Source organism: Ovis canadensis, chromosome 21 (assembly GCF_042477335.2).
Source record: "Ovis canadensis isolate MfBH-ARS-UI-01 breed Bighorn chromosome 21, ARS-UI_OviCan_v2, whole genome shotgun sequence".
Classification (NCBI taxonomy): Eukaryota; Metazoa; Chordata; class Mammalia; order Artiodactyla; family Bovidae; genus Ovis; species Ovis canadensis.
In genome coordinates this window covers 24,764,537-24,788,013 of record NC_091265.1, presented here as the reverse complement: position 1 = coordinate 24,788,013, position 23,477 = coordinate 24,764,537, and the positions used below count along the sequence as shown (strand labels likewise).

Genomic DNA, 23,477 nt, shown 5'->3' with positions numbered 1-23,477 from the left:
CTCTTGCTGCTCTTGGACAGTTTCCTTCAAGTAGACCTGAAGCATCTGGAGAGAAGGGACCGTATCCTCCACTGATGGCCATGGGTCCCCCCAGTACAGCCCTATAAACATCGTGTCCACTTCAAAAGGGAATCTCTGAACAGACTGTTTTCTCTTCTCTGTGTGGGAATGGAGTGGTCGGGGAAAGGGCACTAGAAAATTTCCACTAGTATATCCAGCTCTGTGAGTGTTAAAAAGTTATAAGATGTCTCTGAGCTTGCTTCCCCATCTGAAAAATTCATCAATAGATCACATAGCCTGTAGAAATCTATGGGCCTGTGACATAATCTGGGCTTCCCTGATGGCTCAGTGCTAAAGAACCTGCCTGCCAATGCAGGAGATGTGGGTTCGATCCCTGGGTTGGGAAGATCCCATGGAGAAGGAAATGGCAACCCACTCCAATATTCTTGCCTGGGAAATCCCATGGACAGAGGAGTCTGGCAGGCTACAGTTCATGGGGTCACAGAGTTGGACACTTAGGTATTAAACAACAACAACAACGACATAATCTAGCAAGCCCTGAATGTTAGACCTAGAACAGTTGCAAGAGCATGAATTTGCAGGTAGACAGACCTGGACTCAAATCCCAGGTCTTACCCTTAGCATTACGAACCTCACTGAGTGTCAGTTGCTCATTACTAAAACGGGGCTCGAGTTAATAGTTAAATCCATCTCATTAAGCCAATGTGAACGTTAAATGAAATAAGGTCACAAAGTAGCCTCTTAAAAAATCTTAAACTGGAACATAAGTTGTGTTTCTCAAATGAATGAATGTCAGTTTCTCTCTAAGAGACACAGAAATGCATGCTGTGGTTCCTAAGTAGGGTGACCACATATTCTAGTTTGCCTGTGTCTTGACACAATTATTTGTTTTTCCTTTCACTCTCAAAAACTTATAGAACTGCAGGTCCAGCCTATTAAATTCAATACTGCAAACATGTATTGGGAACCTAGCAGGCAGAGTCAGGGTCATTTTTTGGTGGCATCATTCGAACCCTTTCCCATGTAGTCTTTAAAGTCATTAATATGAACCCTACTGGCAACAAGCATCTGTGAAGCATGTAGTAGCACCAACAGTCTTTTGCTCTCTCTGACTTTTGGGAACAATCTACAACATAGCCTGTGCCAAACTCTGCAGAGTGGGTGTTGAATCCACGCAGAGGAGGGAGCCTTCAAGGCTTTAAACCTACGAAACTCAGGCTTGTCTTGGCTCTTTGAAGGCCTGGTCTTTGGCCTCAAGTAAGTCATGTCATTTTTTCCGCAGTTGTGATGAGTAAAATGAAGAGAGAAAGAGAAGAAACCAGTATTCGTTTCATTCCTGCTATGGTCTGAACGTGTCCCTCCATATGCTGAAATCCTAATGTCCAATGTGATGGTATCAGGAGGTGGGGCCTTTGGGTGGAACCCTCCTGAATGAGATTAGTGCCCTTATATGTGAGGCTCTGAAGAGTTCCCTAACCCCTTCTACCACGTGAGGATAAAAGGACAAGTCTACTTCCAACAGTGAGCCCTCATCCATGCCACTGACCATGCCAGTGCTCTGATCTCAAACTTTCAGCTTCCAGAACTGCAGAAAGAAACTTCTCTTGTTTATAAGCCACCCAGTCTGTGGTATCTTGCTACAGCGGCCAGAATGGACTAAGACAGCTCCCCGTGGGAGCATTTTATAAATGCTACACCATTTCCTCATCACCGTGAGCCCAGGAAGCTGCCTTCATTCTCATTCACACCTGGGAGTACTGAGGGTCCTTGAGGCAACATCGCTGAGGCAGGAAGTAGCCTAAACAGTAAGGCAAGCAGGTAAGAGGTCATCATGCTTTCATATCTGTCTTGCTGAAGCTTCAGAAGATACCTGTAAAACACTAAGCCCCCTAATAGACAGGCTTCTATTAACATAGAGAAAAACTGGAACAAGTTTCTAAGTGTTCCAACTATTTTTTTTTCTTCCTGGAATTTGCACATATCATTTGCTGCTCTGATGTCTTTGATTAGGAGATGCTTTTTGGCAGGAGAAGATTGTTCGAGTCGAATTCCAAGGGTTGAGGAATTTCTCCATCTGTTCTCTTTGAATTAGGAGGATCATGATAAGGTGTAGAATAAGAAACTGAAAGAAAGTGTGGTTTTCATTTTTAAGAAAGCCCGTGTACACGGAAAGCTGGTGAAAAGTGTATTTCCATCACATCATTCGCTGAGTGAACAATTTATAATCCGGAGGGGAAAAAGGCCCCATAGATGAAAATTTCAGCTGAAACTGACACCCCTGTTCAAATAGCAAATCACTTCAGAATCTGAAAATTCTAATTTTGCAACTCACAGACGCTTCCAATTAGAATGGGGAAGGTTAGTGTGGTTTCAGCTGTTACTTGAAAATATTAAAACATGCCAAGAAAACTCAGAGTTGGTACAAAGGAGTTTCTTTTTCTACTGAAATATTTACTCCTCCAAAAATAATAATCACAGAGACATCAGGCCCCGTTTCCCCCAAGAAGTCACACTTAACACTCTTCACTTTCTTTTATGGCTGGGAACGTGGCACAGACCCACACATGCCTCCACTTTATAAAACAAACACACACCTTCCTGCCGTCTGGAAGGCCTTGAGTTAATCTGGGTCTGTGGGCAATAAGTTTTTGGAACGTGGCTCTGTTCTGACACGAACTTCTGATTTATCCAAGCAAATAATCATCAAACCTGAGAGTCTGAAACTGCTATACCTCTGACTCAGAGGCCCTGCCAATAAGTCACTTGTTTACAGGTATGTGCAAGATTGGGAGAGAGAAACATCCTGTTTTTCCGAAGCAGGTTGAAGAAGTAGCCAGCATATTTTTTTCCAAGTGAGTCATAAATCTCTGTAGCCTCAGTTTGAGGAACAGGCTGGGAGCACAGAACCCTGTCAAGAAACAACAGGCCTCTAAGTAAAGGGCCAGCTGAAGCTGTACAAGCTCAGATCCATTTTATGCTAGCATGTAGGAGACGATTCTATGGGCAGACATCTGAGCCCTGTCTTGAAGCAATTTGTAAGCGGAAGATTCTGCCCACTTTAATTTGTCGTGTAAACAGTTCTGGAGTTATCACCGCATATTAGTCATGAAAGCTGGAATCTGATAAAGAGAGCAGAATGCAGTTTTCAGAGAGGACAAAAGTTCACTGGGAAAACATATGTGCAAACCTCAGGGACCCTGATCAGTGGAAGCAAATGCAAGAGACAGCTTAGTGCCTGGAACCAAATGAATGAGAGAGCCACTCATCAGGTGTAATCAAGTGGGGAGGAGGGGTGTGTGTGTGTGGGGGGGACATTTAATTTAATTTATCATTTTGACCGAGTTTAGCCTTTAGATCTTGAGAAAACTCAAGATCAGGAATGTTCAAGGCCAAGAAAATATTTGCTCTGAGATGACTGGAAAACAACATATGTTTCTCTGGTCAGGAGAAAGTTCCAACTAGATCCACTCAATTCAAAGCCCCAGAGTTACAGTGAAGCTCGAGAGCAGAAGCTCAGATAGACTTAGGCTCAAATCTCAGGTCTTCTGATTAGTAGCCGAGTGGGGATAATAAAACATTCCTAATCAAGTTGCCTGAGACAATTAAAAGAGATAACATGTGGAAAGCAGTTAGTACAATGCCTGGCACATTTAGTAAGTGCTCAATAAATTGAAGCTATTTCTACAATTATTCTATGTAAACTATCCTAGAGAATCATTGTTATCCCAGGCTTACTATGGATAGAAAAACGTATTGAGTAAGGATGAGAAAAGTTAACTTGATCCGATTATATAGGTATGAGCTATATGCTTGCAATATTACTTCTGTTTCTTGATTAGAATCCCTTGGGTCTATAGAGCTAAGCCTCAAACTGTTAGATGACAGAAATGTCAAGTGGGGAGCTTAATCATGACTTGTTTGGGAGACTGTGCTTACGCTGGTGCCACTATGAAAAATTTGTACTGGTACACTGAGAAACATAGCAGGTCCAGCCTTTTCAATTGGTTGTTTAAGCTAAAGCACTCATTCATGAATTAATTCAATAATTACTTTTTGTGACAAGACCTGTTCTGGGCACTTGGAATGTTCATTTCAGTTAATAAAACAGGCAAAATCCTCTGTGCTTATGGAACATATATTCATCCATTCACTCAATCAGAGCAGAGATTGATGGAGCACATCTCTAAATAACTGCCGGATAACAATGTAGTAATTTCATTAGTAGCCTAGTAGCGGAGGCCATTGTGGACAGACTTAGAGGAAGGAGCAAAATATTCTGAAAGCAAGAGTGTGGGGACACAGGGACCTCCCTGGCGGTCCAGTGGCTAAGACCCTGCACTCCCAACGCAGGGGGCCCAGGTTTGATCCCTGGTTGGGGAACTAGATCCCTCATGCTGCAACAAAGATTTTGAATGCCACAATTAAAGATTCTGCATACTGCAACTAAGATCTGGCACAGCCAAATAAATACGCAACTTAATTAATTTTTTTTTTTTTAAAGTATGGGCACAGAGACTAAGGAGGGAGCAAGAGAAGAAGACATTTTGGATGATTTTAAAGAGTAAGCAGGAATTTGCTGTTGGGTAAGATGGGGAAGGACTTCACAGGTAGAACCCACCTGCCGATTCAGGAGACATAAGAGACGTGGGTTTGATCCCTGGGTTGGGGAGATCCCCTAGAAGAGGGCATGGCAACCCACTCCAGTATTCTTTCCTGTAGACTCCCATGGACAGAGAAGCCTGGCAGGCTACAGTCCATGGGGTTGCAAAGAGTGAGACAGGACTGAAGTGACTTAGCACGCACACACAAAATAAGAAAGAGCATTAGGCAAAGCAAACAACTGCTGGTTTCTGTCAATTAGGGAGGCATTTGGTAGAATGTAAGATTAAAAGGAAGCATAAAACATAAACTGCAGTAGCTTATTTCAGAAACTCATCTGTCATCAATCACTGACTAATTAAACTCTGGTTTTTATTTTGTTTCTAAACTAAGGCTAAGTAGAAAACAGCTTTTATTTTTCCCTAAATTCTCCCATCAGATGAGAACAGCTGAGTCGGCTCCAACTTGAGTTTGATTTCTGATGTTCTATTTACCCAGAGGAGGCTTTATGAAATTATGGTCCATGTGCTACCAATATAGTCTATAAATTTCATGCAGAATAATAAATTGTGGACAGTTTTAAGACAGAGATTCTTGTGCTCCACTCCTGACTCAATGAATCAGAACCTTGGGAAAGAAAGCTGGAGTCTGTAATTTCTTAAAGTGGACTCTTAGGACAAAAGTTTAAAACCAATGGCCTGGGAAGAGGTTTACTTTTAAACACTCCTCCCCTCCCCGTCATTTTTGGTTTGATCATCAAAGTCATTTAATCGCCTATTTAATTGCTAGAATTATCTAGCCAGCACGTTACCTGATTTTCTCTACTGCTACTTGAATTCTAATTTAGTGCACCATCTTTGTCTGGAAACAGAGAAGTTTCTCTGCTTGTCACTCCTGGTTACACCCAATCCCACCCCCACCCCCACATGAGCCAAGGAGGTTTACTCCAGCTTCATCTATTCTTCCAGTCAGTGAAAGCGTTACCATGACAACCTCATATCCAAGTCCGTCCACTTGGCTGCACATGAGAAGCACAGCTGGCTCATGCCAGGTCCATTTTGCACTGGCAGGCAAGGGCAATCTATTGCCCTCACCACCTATTCGTAGTGAGGACCGGACAAAGTTATTAACCCTTTTGAACCAAAGATTCTGGAAATGCAGGTCCTGATCTCATTGACAGGCCTGGATGTGGGGATAAAGTCATTTTGCAAATAATAAATTCTTTTCTTTAATTATCCAGTAACATGGAAACTCCTTGCAACTACATTTATGTCCCCAGCCTCGCTTTTAAATCCAGTTAAACTCCAGAGACAGTTATCAAGTTCTTACTATGTTCCAGTCCTGGGCAAGTCTTCCTGTTGAATATTTTTAAAGGAATCCAATGTAATTTATATTGGTATTAAAAAATTAGGGCATAATGCATTTTAAACAAAATTAGAGTTAAAGCTCTTTGTTTTTAAGTAAGGAGCCATTAATAGAAGCTCACTCCTCAAAGATCTATTAGAAGTCATCAGGAAAATAAGACTCCAAGTTTCTTTTATCCTGTTCTATCTACTGATCCTTCCATCCGTCCTTCCTTTCACCTAACAAGGCGTGTACCTAGGCTCTGTCCTGGGTGCTGGGTATCAAATGATGAGCTAAACAAATATGGCTCCTGCCCACTGGATGCTTAGAGTCAGTCCAGTACTGGAAGGACTCCTGAATAGCAAATAGAAGAAAAAGTCTAGGTTCTGTTCTCTTACAGTTTGTGCAGCCTGGGGAGTCAAGCTCTGGATCCCTCATTTCCTCATGTGAACAGTGTTGCCCTCTCTGTTTCAAAGCTCAGTTTGGTGGGATTGTATTTTAATTCATTTTGAAACTTCAAAGTGCTAGACACAGACAAGTAACACAAATCAAGCTTGGTTCAAATGGTGGGAAACACCCCTCTCTCTCTGCACACAGCCAGGGGACCTGACTTCCAGCCCTACTGTTTCTACTGACTTGTGCCCCCGGGGAGGAGGTGCCATGTCCCATCTAGGCCTTGATTTGAGCTCCATGATCCGGTCACCATAGGCTGCAAGCAAAGGCAAACCTGTGACGCGCTAAGCTCAAGGGTCTCTTAAGAGCTAGTTGATTCCACCTCTTTACAGCCAGGGCCTCACCTAAGACTCCCTGGAGAGATGTAACTATTCTCCAAGTCCTCTGAGGAGGTCAATGTCTCAGCCTGTTTTGGAACCCAGAGCAGGGAGCTGTGTGGGTTTTGGGGAGTGGGCCACAGGGGGCACACAGGTAACAGCTGTGCTGGCTGTGCATGGGGTGGGCTTCAGTGTGGGGCCATCGGGTAGCGACTCAAGGGTGTATCACAAGAGCAGGATCCATGAAGTGCTTGGTGTGTCCTCGCTATGTGCCTGAAAGACTGTGCCTGCCTGTGTGGGTGTAAAGATTCTGCAAGGTGCCAACCCCAGCTCTCCTAACCGGGCACCTGTTGTGGCCCCACATCGCCTGTCTCCAGCCAAGACCCATGCACACGGGTTCCTGCAGATCCCTGTTGCTAATTTCATTCAGTCTAAGGAACATGTCAGCTTAGCTGTTGTTCTGGAGAGGACATATGTGTGGACGCATGACTCGGGAATGCTGAGCATCAGCCATGCAGATCTAAAGGGGGTTCCCACGTGGAAGGAGGGAGAGGCCACGGGGCAGGACAGACTGGGGTTTGAGTCCTGCCACTGACCAGCACTGAGGCTCCGGGCCCGTGGCCCATCACTTCTGAACCTCTCCCCTGTGACTCAGGGACAGGAGCACTTCTGATTTCTCACAGCTGGTTTGAGATGCTAAGAATACAGGTCACATGACCATGGCAGTCCTGAGCCCTCCGGGGATGCTGATCTGACCCAGATCATTGCGGCACCTCTGGAGCCCGAGCTCCGAGCTCCACGCTCCACGCTGACACAGCACTGCCACGCAGCGCACACCTAACGGTTCTTCCTCTCACGCTCACCTTCACATCCCGCTGGTCTCCACATCCTACGGGTACCCCTTTCTCCGCATCCTGTGTTTTCACCCTTCACTTCGCCTCTCAGACCCTGCAAGGCCCTTGTCTCCCTGGACTTCAGCTAACACAGCAATGCCCCGTAGGCGCTCCTCTTAAGGCCTCCAAGGACGATCCTCCTTGCAAAATGCTTTCCCGGAAGCCCCTCCTCAGAAGCATGACCGTGATCCCTGAGGAGCACAATCCTAAGTCCTCACTTGGCTTCACACTGTCCTTACCTTCCCCGCCCAAGTGATGGAGCAGTCTCCTTACATACGCTGTCTGCGAGGTGATGGTGAGTCCTCTGTCCTGGAGAAGCTCCATCACCAGGGAGGAGAGTCTCAGAAGGACGTGAGGGGCTTTGCAGCCGGGGTTGGAATCTCGGCTCAACCGGGTACTAGACATGTAAGCTATTTCAGGTTATTGAATCTCAGTGCCTCAGTTTCCTCTTCATGAAAATGGGCTTAATATCACAAAACTGAAAGAGACATTGTGGGGCCTGATTCAACCACCTGGAGCATTGGAAGCTCTGAATAAATGAATGTGAGCCCCTGTTCTAAGCGAGGTGATTCAGATATCCCATCAGGAAGGAACACTGCTCTCAGCTGTAGGTAACAGAAAAACTTTGACTCAACTGGCCGGAAAGAGGAAATTTATTTCTCCTAACAAGAGGTGCAGGGGGAGGTGACTCAGGATTTGTTTACTTGCTGGCTCAAAATGTCACCAAGGGCACAGGCTCCCTCCGTGACCATCCTTGGTGTTACAGGCTTGGTCCCTGCCCTGTTTTCGTGACGGCAGGATGATCACCACAGTTCCCAGGCAGACCGAGGACATCCGGGAAAGAAGGAGCTCTCCTGGGAAGAGAAAACCTTTCCAGAAGTCCTTGGGCAGAGTGCCCTCCCAGCATTTGAGTCAGAATTGTCACTGGTGAGGGAACTTCTCTGTGACTGGCTAGGGATTAATTAGCTCCCACTCCTTGGGGTTGCAGAGGACCAAGACTTCTCAAAGTACACGGCCATTTGGGGGAAGAAAGAACTGGAAAGAAATGCGGGGTTTATGTTAAGAGGGAAGGAGTGTCTCCTATATTCCCAGTCCTAAGAGCCTGTGTGATTCTTGTTTGTCCCAACCACATCTCTTGCTTATGCAGGTCCTCCTGCTTAGAACTCACACAGTAAATCTTTATGCCAGGAACTGTGCTGGGCCACCTTCCCACCTTGAATCAAAATCCTATTCTCAAGATTTAGATCAAGAACCAACAATTCAGTGGAGATACTTCCTACATAATGTTACCTCTATGTGTTCAAAGTAAACCAGTCAATCCATACGATGCTTTACTAATTGGTTTATATCACCTTAGAGCTGTTCCTCTCTTCAGGTGGGTTGTAAACTCCTTAAGGTCAGGGACCATGAATAAACTATCTTATTCCATTTGGATCTTCCATGTATTTATGGTGGCCAGCCATAAAGATGGCACTTAATCAATGCTTGTTGAATGGAGTCTAATCGGAAGATAGTCTTTAAGTGCTCTCTCTGGTCAAGGCCTGAAGATACCATGCTTGGCACCATGGGAGACACAGGGCAGAAAAAAACGTAGTTCATTTCCCTCCTAAGGTTTTCAGTGCAGGAGAGGAGCTCATATGAGAAGTTGTGTCCAGCTGGAGAAGTCCATCTTTCACCACTCGCTTTACCCTTTGTCTTTTTAGCTTTTGCAGTTGCTCCCCTCCTGTAGCCTTCTGGACGATGCTGATGCTGCACTGGGGCTCCCTGCCTGAGTCTTGCTTCTGTCTCCAGCACCGCAGACACAACCTTCCTGATCTGTCCTTTCCTATTGCTTTTCCCATTCATACAAAACCTCTTCTTCCCAAGTCCCAATCCCTGCGATCTAGGCACAGCAGTCCCCAACCTTTGCGTCACCAGGAACCAGTTTCATGGAGCACACAGCCTGGGGAGGGGGATGGTTTGGGGATGATTCAAGTGTCTTACATTTATTGTGCCCTTTATTTCTATTATTAGTACATCAGCTCTACCTCAGATCATCGGACATTAGATCCTGAAGGTTGGGCACCCCTGGATGCTGGTTTAACGTTAGTCTCTAAGAGACTAGCTTATAGATAAATTTTTCAGTGTTACCCATTCAGGGCACCTGAGAAATCTGGGGGATTCCTGTGGGTGCAAGGACATGAACACGACACTGGATTTTGGAGACTGGCCAGCTGGTGGTGGGGTTCTTTCTGGCCAGACAGCCTTCACTTTTCTTCAAGAAATTCCACAACAATGATCTAACTTGTCCTCTAGTCAGGGACCTTTCAAAACAGTTGCTTTATTTGCAGCATCTCTTAAGAAGCCACTCTTTTGGAAGTAAACTTAGCTTGCGCAAACACAAGCTTTTATTTTTATTGACATATAGTTGACTTAAAATAATACATTAGTTTCAGGTGTACAACACAGTGATATGATACTGTTATAGATTATATTTCATTTAAATTTATTAAAAAATAATGGCTATTTCCCCCTGTGCTGTATAATATATCCTCGTTGCTTATCTGTTTTATACACAGTAGTTCATCTCTCTTAATCCCACACCCCTAACGCACCTCTCCCCCTTCCTTCTCCCACTGGTAACCACTCTTTCGTTCTCTGTGAGTCTGTTTCTGTGAGCAAACACAGGCTTTCGTGCATTTTACAGGCTAATGAGAAATCAAGGTTATTTGAGGAAAGGTCTACTCAACTGCTGCCTGCATGTACGGATTTCCTTCTCAGTAAGGAAATTCTCCCACACCTATTCTTTTGATCACCATGGTTGGGATTGCCAGGGACAAAGGAGGAAAAGGACAGAGTCAGATAAAACAGAAACAAAATTCAGTTTGTTTAAACTGCCAGGGAAATCTGCCTTCGGCTAAAGGAAGTCAGACTCAGAACATCCTGTTCCAGTTAATAAAGCTCATCTGCTTCCAGCTTGAACAGAAAAATAAAATCTCTATGTCCATGTGGGGACACTCAACTTTTCCCACCTTTTCACTCTCAGCCACCTACACCCAGCCAGGCTCATGGACGGAAGGGTGGCCTCTGTCCTCCCCACCCAGCAAGCTGCTCCTTCTGAACGCTAAAGGCAGGTCACGTGCAATGAAGCACAAACTCGCTTGTACATAAATCTTTAAGCCTCCTCTAAAAAAGGAAGTCTGGAAAAGAAAATGGCAACCCACTCCAGTATTCTTGCCTGGGAAATGCCATGAACAGAGGAGCCTGGTGGGCTACAGTCCACAGGGTCGCAAAGAGATGGACACAACTTAGTGACTAAACAGCAGCAAGAACAAAAGAAGCCATGTCCCTCGCTGAAACCGGTGTAATTCAGACACAGAAATACCAGGATCCTTAGTGGTTTCCAGGAGCAGGGGAAGGGAGGGAGAGATGAACAGGCAGAGCTCAGGGTTTTTAGGGCAGTGAATATACTCTGTATGATGCTATATAAAGCTTTTATTCAGATCCACAGAATGTACGACACCAAGAGTGAGCTCTAAGGTACTCTAAGGATTCCAGGTGATAATAAGGTGTCAGTGAAGGGTCATGAACTGTGACAGGGGGACCACTCTAGCGGGAGATGTTGATTATGGGGGAGGCTATGAATGTGTGGGGCCGGGGAGTATGTGCAAAGTCTTCGTACTGTCCCTTCAATTTTGCAGTGAACCTAAAACTGCTCTTAAAAGAATAGTCTTTACTAAAAAAAAAAAAAAAAAATCCTTCTCTCCTCCATCTCTCTGTCCCAAAGTGATTCACTGATGTGGGATCCAGATACAATTTCACTTACTCCACGTGACGCGTGCATCAGTAATAGCTGAACAACTTCACGCTCGGGGAGGACTCCTTCAGATCTACTCCAGCATCAGTTCCCAATCCTTGGCATCGAACCATCCATGAACAGCCCCCGGGCCGCCCAGCTGGTCTGTCTAAGAAGATGCCCACGTGTGAATCAGATTCTCAGCCAAATGACACTTCTGCAGATAAGCCTGAACACTTTCTTGTCAGAAAATGTGTGTTCATCTACTTTTGTGTTTTTCTCCCTTAAATGCCAGAAAACTTAGAGGCGAATTTATAGCCACCATGTTCCAATCTGCTCAAAAATTACAGATTATAAGGATTGAAGGGAGCCCCCTAGATCACCTAATAAAATGTTCTGGTTTATAGATGAGGAAACTGAGCTCCATAAAGGGGGAGGGATTTCCTGAGGGGCTCTGCTAAAGGACTTCTTAGTGGCTCAGTGGTAAAGAATCTTCCTGCCGATGCAGGAGACCTGTGTTCAATCCCTGGGTTGGGAAGATCCCCTGGAGAAAGAAATGGCAACCCACTCCAGTATTCTTGCCTGGAGAATCCCCATGGACAGAGGAACTTGGCGGGCTTCAGTCCATGGGGTTGCAAAAGAGTCAGACACAACTTAAGCGTCTAAACAACAACACTTCTAAAACTGAGACCAAAACCTTCATCTCAGGACTCCTAGCTTTTTCTGCGAATGCACAGTGGGTCTGGAAATGCCTACTTCTTCTGCTTCCTTCAGATCGTCTTAATTCATTTCTCAGCGAGTGACTTTTCATCAGCCTTCGATCAAGTGGCTTTCTTTTCTTTTCCAAAAAATGTTTATTATTTTTGGCTGCATTGGGCCTTAGCTGCAGCATGTGGGACCTTTTCATTGAGACACGAGGGCTTCTCGCTAGCTGTGGCGCTTGGGCTCAGCAGCTGTGGTGCACTGGCTTAGGTGCCCCTGGGCATGTGGGGTCTCAGTTCCCTGACTGGGGTGGAAGCCGAGTCGGAAGGCAGATTCTTAATCAATAGGCCACCAGGGAAGTCCCCAATCCAGTGGTTTTCAAAGCGTGGCCCTTGCACCAGCGGCATCAGCAGTGTCTGGGACTTGGTGGCTGGGTCAAGTCTCTGAATCTATTTTAACAAGCCCTCTGGGTGACTTCAGTGCACCCTAAAGTTTAAGACTCTAGTATCCTTGCCTGGGAAAGTCCACAGACAGAGGAGCCTGGCGGGCTACCATCCAAGGGGTCGCAAAGAGTTGGAAACGACTTAGCAACTGAACAATGATAACAACTGAAGTCTGAGACACCCTACTTTAATCTGTTAACTCCGTCCAGCAAGGAGACTGGGGGACTAATCAGGTCCATCTAATTTCATCTTTTTCAACCTGGCTCTTCCAGTGACCGAAATCAGAGGTTCACCTAAGTCACCTTTGGAGAAACAGAGTTAAAGGTAAATTTGTGAAGAACTGGAGTGGAAAGCCAGGGTGAACTGAGGCAGCTCTGGGGACTGTCCCTGCCTCTGCCTGTTTTTCCCTCTTTCTTTCCATTTCCCATCTTCCCTCCACAGATCTGTTCCTATACTTCCTGCTCTTTTTTCCTTTTCCTTTATAGCTGGCATTTGCCTTTGGTCTACCATGACCTGAGTCAAAAGTCTAACTCGCAGCATCCTTTGGCCTTGATTTCCCTTCCCACCTGGAAAATTCTCTCCATATAACCTTTCCCGTTAGTCCATTCAAGTTCCTGGAAAGGATTCCGACTGGCCTCCCTTTTGAGCCAGGCAGCACTGGTCATATCCTCACCCAAATGATGGGTCACCTTTGGCCTGAGGCTTTTCCTGTCTCATCAACTGCTGACAGAGGATGGGTTGCAGCTGGGGAGATGGGTGACTTCTGTGCAGTGACAGAGGCTTCAGGAAGACAGTGGGGGTGGGGACGGGGGGAGAACACATGTGAGATTGCCTTCCACCCGCTGCCCACTTACCCCGCTTATTGTGTGCGTGAGACACGAGGGCACTTGGCCCTGGGACTCAGCAGTTGGGTTGCTGAGGGTTGAGCTGGAGATACGTTTCTCTAACATTATCGTGACCCTAACCTCTTTTTCTTTTTTAATTTTTTATTATCGATTTATTTTTGGTTATCCTGGGTCTTCACTGTGGCGTGTGGGCTTTTCCAATTGCGGCTTGAGGGCTCGGTAGTTGCGGCATGTGGGATCTTAGTTCCCTGACCAGGGATTGAACCCGGCCCCTTGCATTGGGAGAGTGGCGTCTTAACACCTGGACCACCAGGGAAAATCCCCCTTGTCTTCAATGTATTTGGCTTGGGTATTGAAGATCTGGGCCTGGAAGATTTGGGCTGCAGGTTATCAACTCTCAGCAAGTCACAGAGGATCCAAGCTGGAAGGGACTTCAGAGATCACCCTGCTTAGCCATTCCTCACCAGAATCCCTGGGGAGCTTCTGAAAACTAAAGCTGCCTGGGCCCACCTCACAGATGCTGCTTAAAAGCCCCCAGAGGCTCTCGGTGCACAGCTGCCACTGAGAGCTACTGCTTGGACTGACCTCTTAATTTATCAGGGGGGAAAACTGCAGCTCAGTTCCATAGCATGACTGTGGCTCAGCTGAATATCCCGCTTCCAATGTGGTTATGGAGCTCGGGTTGTTGTCGCTCTTTGGTCGCTTAGTCATGTCCGACTTTTTGCGACCCCTTGGACTGTAGCCCACCAGGCTCCTCTGTCCATGGGGATTCTCCAGGCAAGAATACTGGAGTGGGTTGCCATGCCCTCCTCCAGGGGATCTTCCTGACCCAGGGATCGAACCTGCATTTCCTGTGTCTCCTACATTGGAAGACAGATGCTCTACTCCTGAGCCACCAGGGAAGTTCAAGGTTTGGGTTACTAGATGCTCAATGGTTAGCACTGAAAGAGATCACGGAAGCCGTGCACTCAGCCCACCACCTTCTCCTGAGTCTAAGGAGCTAAGTGACCTGCTAAGGAGTCAAGGCCAGAAAGAGGGTGCGGAGGCTATAATGCGGGTCTCCCGACCCTTTACCCAGAGCTTTGCTCATAACCCCAAGGCTGGGGGACTAAAAGGGCCAGATGGGTCGGGAAGTAGACCAGCTGCCAACCTGTGCTAACTCTGCACTCGGGAGCCTTTCCGGCCGCACAGCTGAAACAGCCTGGCAGAGGGACCTGGGCAGGACTGGCCACGGAGTGGGCTCTGGCAGAGGAGTCAGCGCTGGTGCCCTGAGGACAGGGAGGAGGCAGCTGGTCTGAGGAGACAAATCCTTGCTTTCTGCCTGCCTCCCAATTATGCTGGGAGTGTGTGTGTGTGTGTGTGTGTGTGTGTGTGTGCGCGCGCGTGCGAAGGTGGCTGAAGATGAAAAGGTCCTAGGTGCTGATGGTAAGGAATTCGCCTGCAATGCAGGAGTCTCAGGAGATGTGAGTTGGATCCCTGGGTCGGGAAGATCCCCTGGAGGAGGAAATGGCAGCCCACTCCAGTATTCTTGCCTGGAGAATCCCATGGACAGAGGAGCCTGGCGGGCTACAGTCCAAGGGGTCACAAAGAGTTCAAGTTAGCACGAGGTGTAAAAATGAAAAAAATGAGGCAAGGGTTCCCCGGGGTAATGAGAGAGGGAGGCAGGAAACCCAAGGGTGTGAGCGTGAGCTTTAACCCTATCCTTTCAGGTGGGTGGGGGACAGAGAAGAGGTGAGAAAATAAATCCCCCTCAAGCTTGTGAGGAGCTCTCCAGCTGATAAAGCACGTTCACACACAGTCAGCTCGTCTGACCTTCAGCGCAGCCCTGCGCGGTGAGCAGCTTCTGTGACCCAGGCCCAGGGACAGGGAGCACGTGGGCTCCAAGGCGACACGGCCGTTAGCCGGGGAGCTGACCCACCCCCTCGGGGCTCCAGCCTGGGGCTCTGACCACCGTGAGATCCTGCCCTCCAGGTGTGTGTGTGTGTGTCCCTCAAGAATGTGCTTGCCTGTGAGGGGTCATGTTTACCGGGGCCACAGCAGCTGGAAAATGTATGGGGTTTGGTTATAGGTCTTAGACAAGCTAGTTCTCATATAAGAAACAAGCACCCTGCGGGGCTACTGTAGGGCTCAGAGATAAGTACACGAAGCACCTAAGCCAGGCTTGCCAGGAGCCTGTGAGCACTCAGCAAATGGTAGCTGATAATACCCTGTGTACTTTTAGTGGCTTGGGTGCAGAAGTGTATCTGTCTTCAGAAAAAAAAAAAAGAAAAGAGCCTGGCACAGGGCCAGGGCTGCTGGCTCTGTCCAAATGCGAACTTGTCCTCAGGGATCTTCCCCGAGGCTCGACGGGGGAAACCAAGTCCCACTTCCTACCCTCAACTTTCTGACTCTGCACAAGTACCTGCTGATGGATTTGCTAGATAGACACAAATACAGATCACTAAGGTCTCTGGTGGCTCGGACGGTAAAGAACCTGCCTGCCAATGCAGGAGACATAGGTTCACTCCCTGGGTCGGGAAGAGCCGCATGGAGAAGGGCATGGCAACCCACTCCAGTCTTGTTGCCTGGAGAACCCTATGGACAGAGGAGCCTGGAGGGCTGCAGTCCATTAGGCTGCAAAGGGTCAGACACCACTGAGCAACTTTGACTTCAGAAGGTCAGCGTGGGTGGCACTTTGGAGGCCTGAGACAGTCTCAGAAGTCAACGGTTGAGACTCTGGGGCGGGGTGACTGCATCAAAGGATCGGCTGGGGCGGGGAGGGGCTGGGGGGCCACGTGGATCAGAGCCGAGCACATGTAAGGACACTCCTCACGTGGCATTGCATCCAGTCCTCACAAGCGGCCATGTGGACGGGCGTTTCTCCCATTTCACACGAGGAGGCTGACGGGGTGTTCAGTTACTTGTTGAAAGTCATTTTTTGGAACTGGGATTCAAGGTCAAGTCTGCCTGGCTTCAAAGGCTATGCTCCTTATACTACCTGCAACCCAGCCCTCACCACCCATACAAGTGAGATCCCACAGGGAGGCTGGGAAGCGCTAGGTCTACAGGTGTGTGTGTGTGTGTGTGTGTGTGTGTGCACGCGTGCACATCACTTGGAGTTCAAGGAGGACTAGGAGCGTGAGGCCCAGGCCGGCTGTGGGGTTCAGCTGTATTCCTTGCGCCACCCCTCCACTTGGCTTTTACTTCTTCTGAGTCACACACTGAAGACCTTCAGGCCAAGCTGGCCAGGACCCATGGCCCACGGAAGCACACACAGCGTGTACAGGGGAGAAGCAGGAAGGGGCAGAGGAGGCTCCACAGAGCCCAGACCCTTCTGCTGTGTCTCACCTGCCCGGGGTACTCAGGTGTCCTTGAGATACTCGGGCATCTCCCTAGGGGTTCTGAGGTGATGCAGAGCCCCAGGGATGTCAGAGTGACAATTTCAGCCTCATGCAGGCTCAGTCGTTTTCAGTTGTGCCCAACTCTTTGTGACTCTATGGACTGCAGACCACCAGGCTCCTCTGTCCATGGGATTCTCCAGGCAAGAATACTGGAGGGGGTTGCCATTCCCTTCTCCAGGGGATCTTCCTGACCCAGGGATCGAACCCATGTCTCTTATAACTCCTGCGTTGGCAGGCAGATTCTTTACCGCTGGACCCCAGGGCAGCCCATTTTAGCCTCAGCTGGATCAAATTAGTTTTGGGGGTGGTGGTGGGGGCGCGGAGGGGATGTCTTTTCACAGAGGACTGACAGGAACGGTTATCATTTCAGAACTGATGAGCTGCTGGCTGTCTCCCTTCTGCCCTTGGGCTGGCCTCCTGTCGGATGCTAATCTGTGAAGCCCTTCCCAGCCAGGCTCAGAGGACGCTCAGGGCTGGGGCGGAGCCCAGACTCTCCCTTAGGAGCGAGACAGGGATGCAGTCACCACCTGGAAAGAGGCCAAATGGACGCCTGGAGCAGCTGCTCAGAAGGTCACAAGTCAGGTAGCTTGACTGGGTAATCATCTGAGGAAAGGTTCTGCAAAGCATTTGTGGGAAATCTGTACCCAGAGCGTGCGGGATGAATCTATTGACTTTAAAAAATGCACAACGTGAGAGTTGCGAGTTTAATTTTATTTGGGGCAAAATGAGGACTGCAGCCCAGGAGACAGCACCTCAGATGGCCCTGAGAAACCGCTCCAAAGAGGCAGGAGGGGAAGGTCGGCATGTGACGTTTGGTGAAGAGGGGGAATACATGTGATCAAGCACATAGTTTCCAGATTTCTACTCGTCTCATGAAGCCTTAGCTAGTCACAAGGAACAGTCATTGCCATGGATTTCAGTGCTTTTCTAGATGTGGAGAGATGGAAGAATTGGGCTCATAAAGTCCGATCCTGAAAAATATCTTAAGACGACCTGAAGACCTGTCCTATGTTTCCCCGCCCCGCCCCCCCCCCCCCGCCCCGCCCCGAGCACAGAGTGCCTCATTTCTGCTTCCCACCCTGAACTCCTTTCAGGGTGTATTGAAGGTCAGCAGCTGCGGCAGCACACGACTCAGTCCTTGTAGAGGCAGATGGGTAGATGGCAAGGGCCAGTTAGTCACTGACAAACCCAAGGTGCCGGCTCACTCTGCCTGTGTCTGCCTCAGCCCTGGATGAGGGGATCGTGCCCTCCCAGGAGAGGCTCTGGAAACGAATACAGCAACCCCCACCTGAGACCCCCAGACAATCATGTTCCAGGAGTGGCACCCCATCCCGAATACCCACCTAATGTGCACAGCCCCCAACTACAGCAAGCATCGTGAGGTGCTGCTTACCTGTCCACACTCTGGTTCAGACTGAGTGGGTACGAGTCTTGGCTTTGCTGGTTATGAGCTGTGTGACTCTGGGCAAGTTTTCTCTGTGCCTCAGTTTCCCTATCTACAAATAGGCTGATAACAGTGTCTATTTCTTAGGGGAGCTGTGATAATTAGATAAGTTTATCTATAGACTGCAAGAAGATCAAACCAGTCAATCCTAAAGGAAATCAACCCTGAATATTCATTGGAAGGACTGATGCTGAAGCCGAAGCTCCAATACTTTGGCCACCTGATGTGAGCAGCCTACTCACTCCAGTGAGACCCTGATGCTGGGAAACATTGAAAGCAAAAGAAGGGGGCAGCAGAGGATGAGATGGTTAGATAGATGATTGGCTCAATGGACATGAGTTTGAGCAAACTCTGGGAGATGGTGAAGGACAGGGAAGCCTGGCGTGCTGCAGTCCATGGGGTCACAGAGTGGGACACAACTTAGCGACTGAACAACAATCTATGTACAGATCTTAGGATGGTGCCTGGCCTTTAGCCAGCAGGTATTACGATGATGCTTTTCTCCTGGTTCTAGTTCAGCTGCCCGTCTCCTGCCTGGACCGACACCCATCTGTCTCCCCTGCTACATGTACCTTTGGCAGCACCCTCTCTATACCCAACTGAGGCTCCTGGGCTCAAATGAACTCCCTGAGGGGTTCACTCACATGAACCCCCACTCTGCTGTTATGATCCTCTCCATCACGAATGCATTGGAGAACCACCAGCGAGGCCTGGACCTGAGTGTGAAACAGCTCCCTGTGAAGCCAACCGCCTTGCATGGTGAGGAGGAGGCTGCGTTTTAGGTAGAACCACTGATCAATTCTCCTACCCCACCCCTCTAGTCCCCTGTTTCACCCACTGTGAGGTCTCAGAGGCCTTACATTCTTTCCAGGGGGAGGTGGGCGTGCTTGGGTCACTGTAGACAAAGACATTCTATCTCAGCTCTTTGCACTCTTCTTTCAGGCCCAGCTCAAATGTCATCTCCTTGGTGTGGCTCGCCCCAGTTCCCACAGTCAGAACTCTCACTTTACAAATTGCCTGCCAATTGTGATCTCAGACAAGTTCCCTTCCTCCGCTACCTCAGTTTGCTCATTTGTGAAATGAATGACACCGTTTCCAAATGAACCTTCCAGCACATGGGGAAGATCCATTATCCGCCAATGGATGTAAAGGCCCAGGCCCCTCCCTTGGCCCTCCGTGCCAGGCAGAGGAGATGGGGAGATACCTGAGTGAGCTGACTGCCCTGCTGTCTACAGAGCTGATAAAACCAAGCCCTTTCCTGGAATGCCCTTCCCTCGTTCTCCACACACGGAATTCCTATTCAGCCTTCAAGGACCAGCTCAAATGTCATCCCTCCGGTGAAGCATTCCTGCTGCCCTCAAGGAAAACAAATTTCCCTCTCCCTTTCACTCCTGTAAGCCTTTGTCCCTATTAAATCTCTTGTTGCTGTGTAACTTTTATCATATTCAACTTATAGCTTTAGGTCAAGGATTGCATTTTGTTCTTTGGAGGTAGCTTCACAGCGTATAACATGATGCCCAGCAGCTCCAGAAATGCTCATTAATTCAAGTTTCTGGATTCTGGAGTGGACCCTGGAGGAAAACTCTACCATCACTGCGTGTGTGTGTGTGTGTGTGTGTGTGTTAGTTGCTCAGTCGTGTCTGACTCTTTGCAACCCATGGGCTGTAGCCCGCCAGGCTCCCCTGTCCCTGGAATTCTCCAGGCAAGAATACTGGAGTGGGTTGCCATTGCCTTCTCCACTACCATCACCAACTGGCTTGTTTGCTCAGTTGCTAAGTCGAGTCTGACTCTTTGCAACCCCAAGGACTGCTGCACGCCAGGCTCTTCTGTCCTTCACCACCTCCTGGAGCTTGCTCAAACTCATGTCCATTGAGTTGGTGATGCCATCCAACCATCTCATCCTCTGTTGCCCCCTTCTCCTCCTGCCTTCAGTCTTTCCCAGCATCAGGGTCTTTTCCAATGAGCTGGCTCTTCAGACCAGGTGCCCAAACTATTGGAGCTTCAGCTTTAGCATCAGTCCTCCCAATGAATGTTCAGGGTTGATTTCCTTTAGGATGGACTGGCTGGATCTCCTTGAGTCCAAGGGACTCTCAAGAGTCTTCTCTAGAAGCACAGCTCAAAAGCATCACTAGTCTGATGCTAGTTTATCTGAAGCCAACAGCTGAATTCACAGTCTAGTCCATTAGGGCCTGTGGAGAAGGGCTCCCAGACAGTCTGGGAGTGGGAGGGGGAGTGGGCTGGCCGTGTGCTTCTGATAATCTCAGCTGCAACGCTTACAGGTTAAAGGGCCTTTTCAGGAGACACTGAATCTGGAAGAGCCAGACCTTGTCTGTAACTACACATTAGTTCATTGTATGTTTGATGACGCAATTTTCTTCGCAAACATTGAAAAATACAGACGTGCAACATAACTCTGCACGTATCAGTCCTGCCTTCCTCCTACGGTAGTTGCTGAAGGAACCTTAGCACGGATGCCAGGAACCCGGCCACGTTACCACATCTCACCTTCACAACGATTGTTTCAGGTAGGCAGCCTTATTGCCTTTGGTTGATAAATGTGGACATTAAGGCTGAGAGAGGTTAAGAAACTTGCCTGCGGGTCAGGGAGACGAAATCACAGAGCTCACTGTGAAGACCTAGCTCTTTTTCTCACTCAGTAGGCGACACTGTCCCATCAGAGTGTCAATTACTGGCCAACGGATCTGATGCGTTTCCAGCTCCCTCTGGAAACTTGTGTCTCAGTACAGGAGGTTGGTGGTTTCTCAGATGACTCAGTGGTAAAGAACCCACCTGCCAAAGCAGGAGATGCGGTTTGACCCGAGTTGGGAAGATCCTCTGGAGAAGGACATGGCAACCCACTCCAGTATTCTTACCCAGAGAATCCCATGGACAGAGGCGCCCTCCACGGGGTTTCAAAAGAGTCAGTCATGACTTAGTTACTATACAACAGAGGGGGCTGGTACACAAATAATTAAAAATATAAAGCACCAAAAATAAAACTATGGAATAGAAATATGTGTAATGGACTGGGGTGTGGGGGGCGGGGTTGGAAGCTGAGAAGGGTTCAGGCTGGGGCAGATCAGGGAGGGTTTCACTGATCAGATCACAGAAGCTGACTCTTGGAAGATGGGGATAATCTGAGTTTTGCTGGGTAGAGAACGAGGAAAGGAGAGAAGGCAGGAATCTGAGGCAGAGGGGACGGCATGGGCAAAGGCTTACAGAGAATGCCAGACATGCTTGGGGAAGGAGACTAGAGCAGGGTAGCCAGAGCACGGGATTTCTGAGGACAAGCTGGGCTGTGCCAGGCTTAGTTTTTCAAAATGCTGGCCCTTGCTTTGTTAAGCCCCGGGCAGCTGCTGATGGCCGCAGAGGAGGGCAGTGGCACTGGAGCAGTGGTAAAGAATCTGCGAGCTAATGCAGGAGGTGTAAGAGATGCAAGTTCGATCCCTGGGTCAGGAAGATCCCCTGGAGGAGGCAGTGGGCACCCACTCCAATATTCTTGCCTGGGACATCCCATGACAGAGGAGCCTGGTGGGTTACCGACCACGGGGATCACCAAGAGTCAGACACGAGTGAGCACACAGAGCATAGCACACGAGCTGTGTGAGGAGGCAGGCTCTGCAAGGACCCGGGAGCTATTAAACAGGGTCCCGCATCCTTCAGGAATGTGCCATCAGCTCCCAAGGCCTCGGTCAGTACTGGTTTCAGGGGCGACTCTCTTTCCCGTTGAAAGAGGCAGGCTGAAGACCAGATCAGCTATGGAGTCTGGGTGCACTGTCCCCTGCCCCCAGGATGGCAGAAACATGGCTGCTCTGCGTGATGAGGTCAAATATGCTGCAGCAGGTGGACATGCCCACCCAGAGGAAGTGGGACACGCTGCCCTCTACCCAGGGTAACACCGGGAACTCCCCGGGCCTGCAGTGCTCATTCCAAATGCTGGCTTCAGAACTGGAATACTGCTTATCCAAATTAATGAAAGATGTTCTAGACCCCTGATGACATGTTCCGGATACAGTGCATGATTTATAAGTTCTATGTAAATGTAAATTACACATCTGTGCACAGTATTCTAACACAGGCTGAAACAATGTCCCATGACACATAATAAACTCAGGAGCTCTTTAATCATCAGTGCTATGTGTTGACAATTACCTTGCACTGAGCACTTTGTGAAAATCCTTCCATTTTTCCTTTTTCATTTTTTTAAAAATATATATGCTGAACTCACCATGAAAAAAACAAACAGGTGATCTCTTTAGAAAACTGCCCCCAAATTCTTTGGCTCCGAAAGAAAATTCCGTGCCAGATTTTTGCCGAATAAAGCGACATTTTGAGTGGAATCTGGGTCGAGCCCAAATAAAGGAATGCTGCTTCTTTGAATCAGCAAAAGAATTCAGTTGCTGGTATCCAGCACTCCATTATTCATTGACCCGAATTAGCAGGAGAGCTGTCTGCACTTTGGAGATGACTGGGAAAGTGGGGTTTGGAGGGGGCGAGGGAAGGAGGTGGTGGGTAGATAAAGGAGAGAAAAACAAGCTGAAATACCTCCTGGGCCAACTCTGAACAACATGTTGGGTGTTTCCTATTTGGAGGTGTACAGGCTCCGAGGTCCCTTGCTAGACACTGTCTCAGCTCACTTCTCTGCACATGGGCTCATTTCCCAGAGCAAAAGCTCAAAACAAACATTGAACTGGGTTGCTTCCTCCCAGGAAGCCCCTCCAGGGTCCCAGCAAGCAAGGCCAGAGGGAAGACTGACTCCCCGGCCAGGAGACGGCCCCTCCCCGAGCCCTGGCCCCAGGCCGCTCACCGGGGTCTGCGGAAGGTCAGGCCGTAGTGCTGGCAGGCCAGCCCCACGGTGGGCGTGTACACGATGGGCAGGAACTTCTCCACGTCTGAGGTCAGCACGCGGTAGAAGAGCTTCTCGTTCCGGTCCTGGAGCGTCATGAGGATGATGTACCTTGGGAGAAGAGGCAAGAACCAAGCTGAACACCCCACATGGCAGCACGGACGGCCCCCGGCGTAGAAACCCAGGGCTCCCACTCAGCTCCTTGCAACGGCACCTTCACGGGCAAATCACCATCTCCACTGAGCAGGAGTCTCATCATCTCGGAAATGTGGAGAACATGACCTGCATTATGGCATCCATGGGGTCACCAAGAGTCGGACAGGACCGAGTGACTAACAATAACAACAATGGCCCTTCTTATTACACACGACGTAGGCTTTCTCAACAGTTTCATAACTAGTCTGACACGGGGAAC

General features: G+C 48.5%; 1 protein-coding gene across 4 annotated transcripts in view; it reads right to left on the bottom strand.

The window, feature by feature from the left end:
* ME3 (malic enzyme 3) overlaps positions 1-23,477 on the bottom strand; it is a 235,287-nt gene that overhangs the window by 99,637 nt on the left and 112,173 nt on the right. For all 4 annotated transcript variants that reach the window (XM_069564842.1, XM_069564844.1, XM_069564843.1 and 1 more), the window contains exon 4: positions 23,024-23,173. In XM_069564842.1, the coding sequence (XP_069420943.1) occupies positions 23,024-23,173 (150 nt within the window). The remainder of the gene's footprint in view (positions 1-23,023; positions 23,174-23,477) is intronic.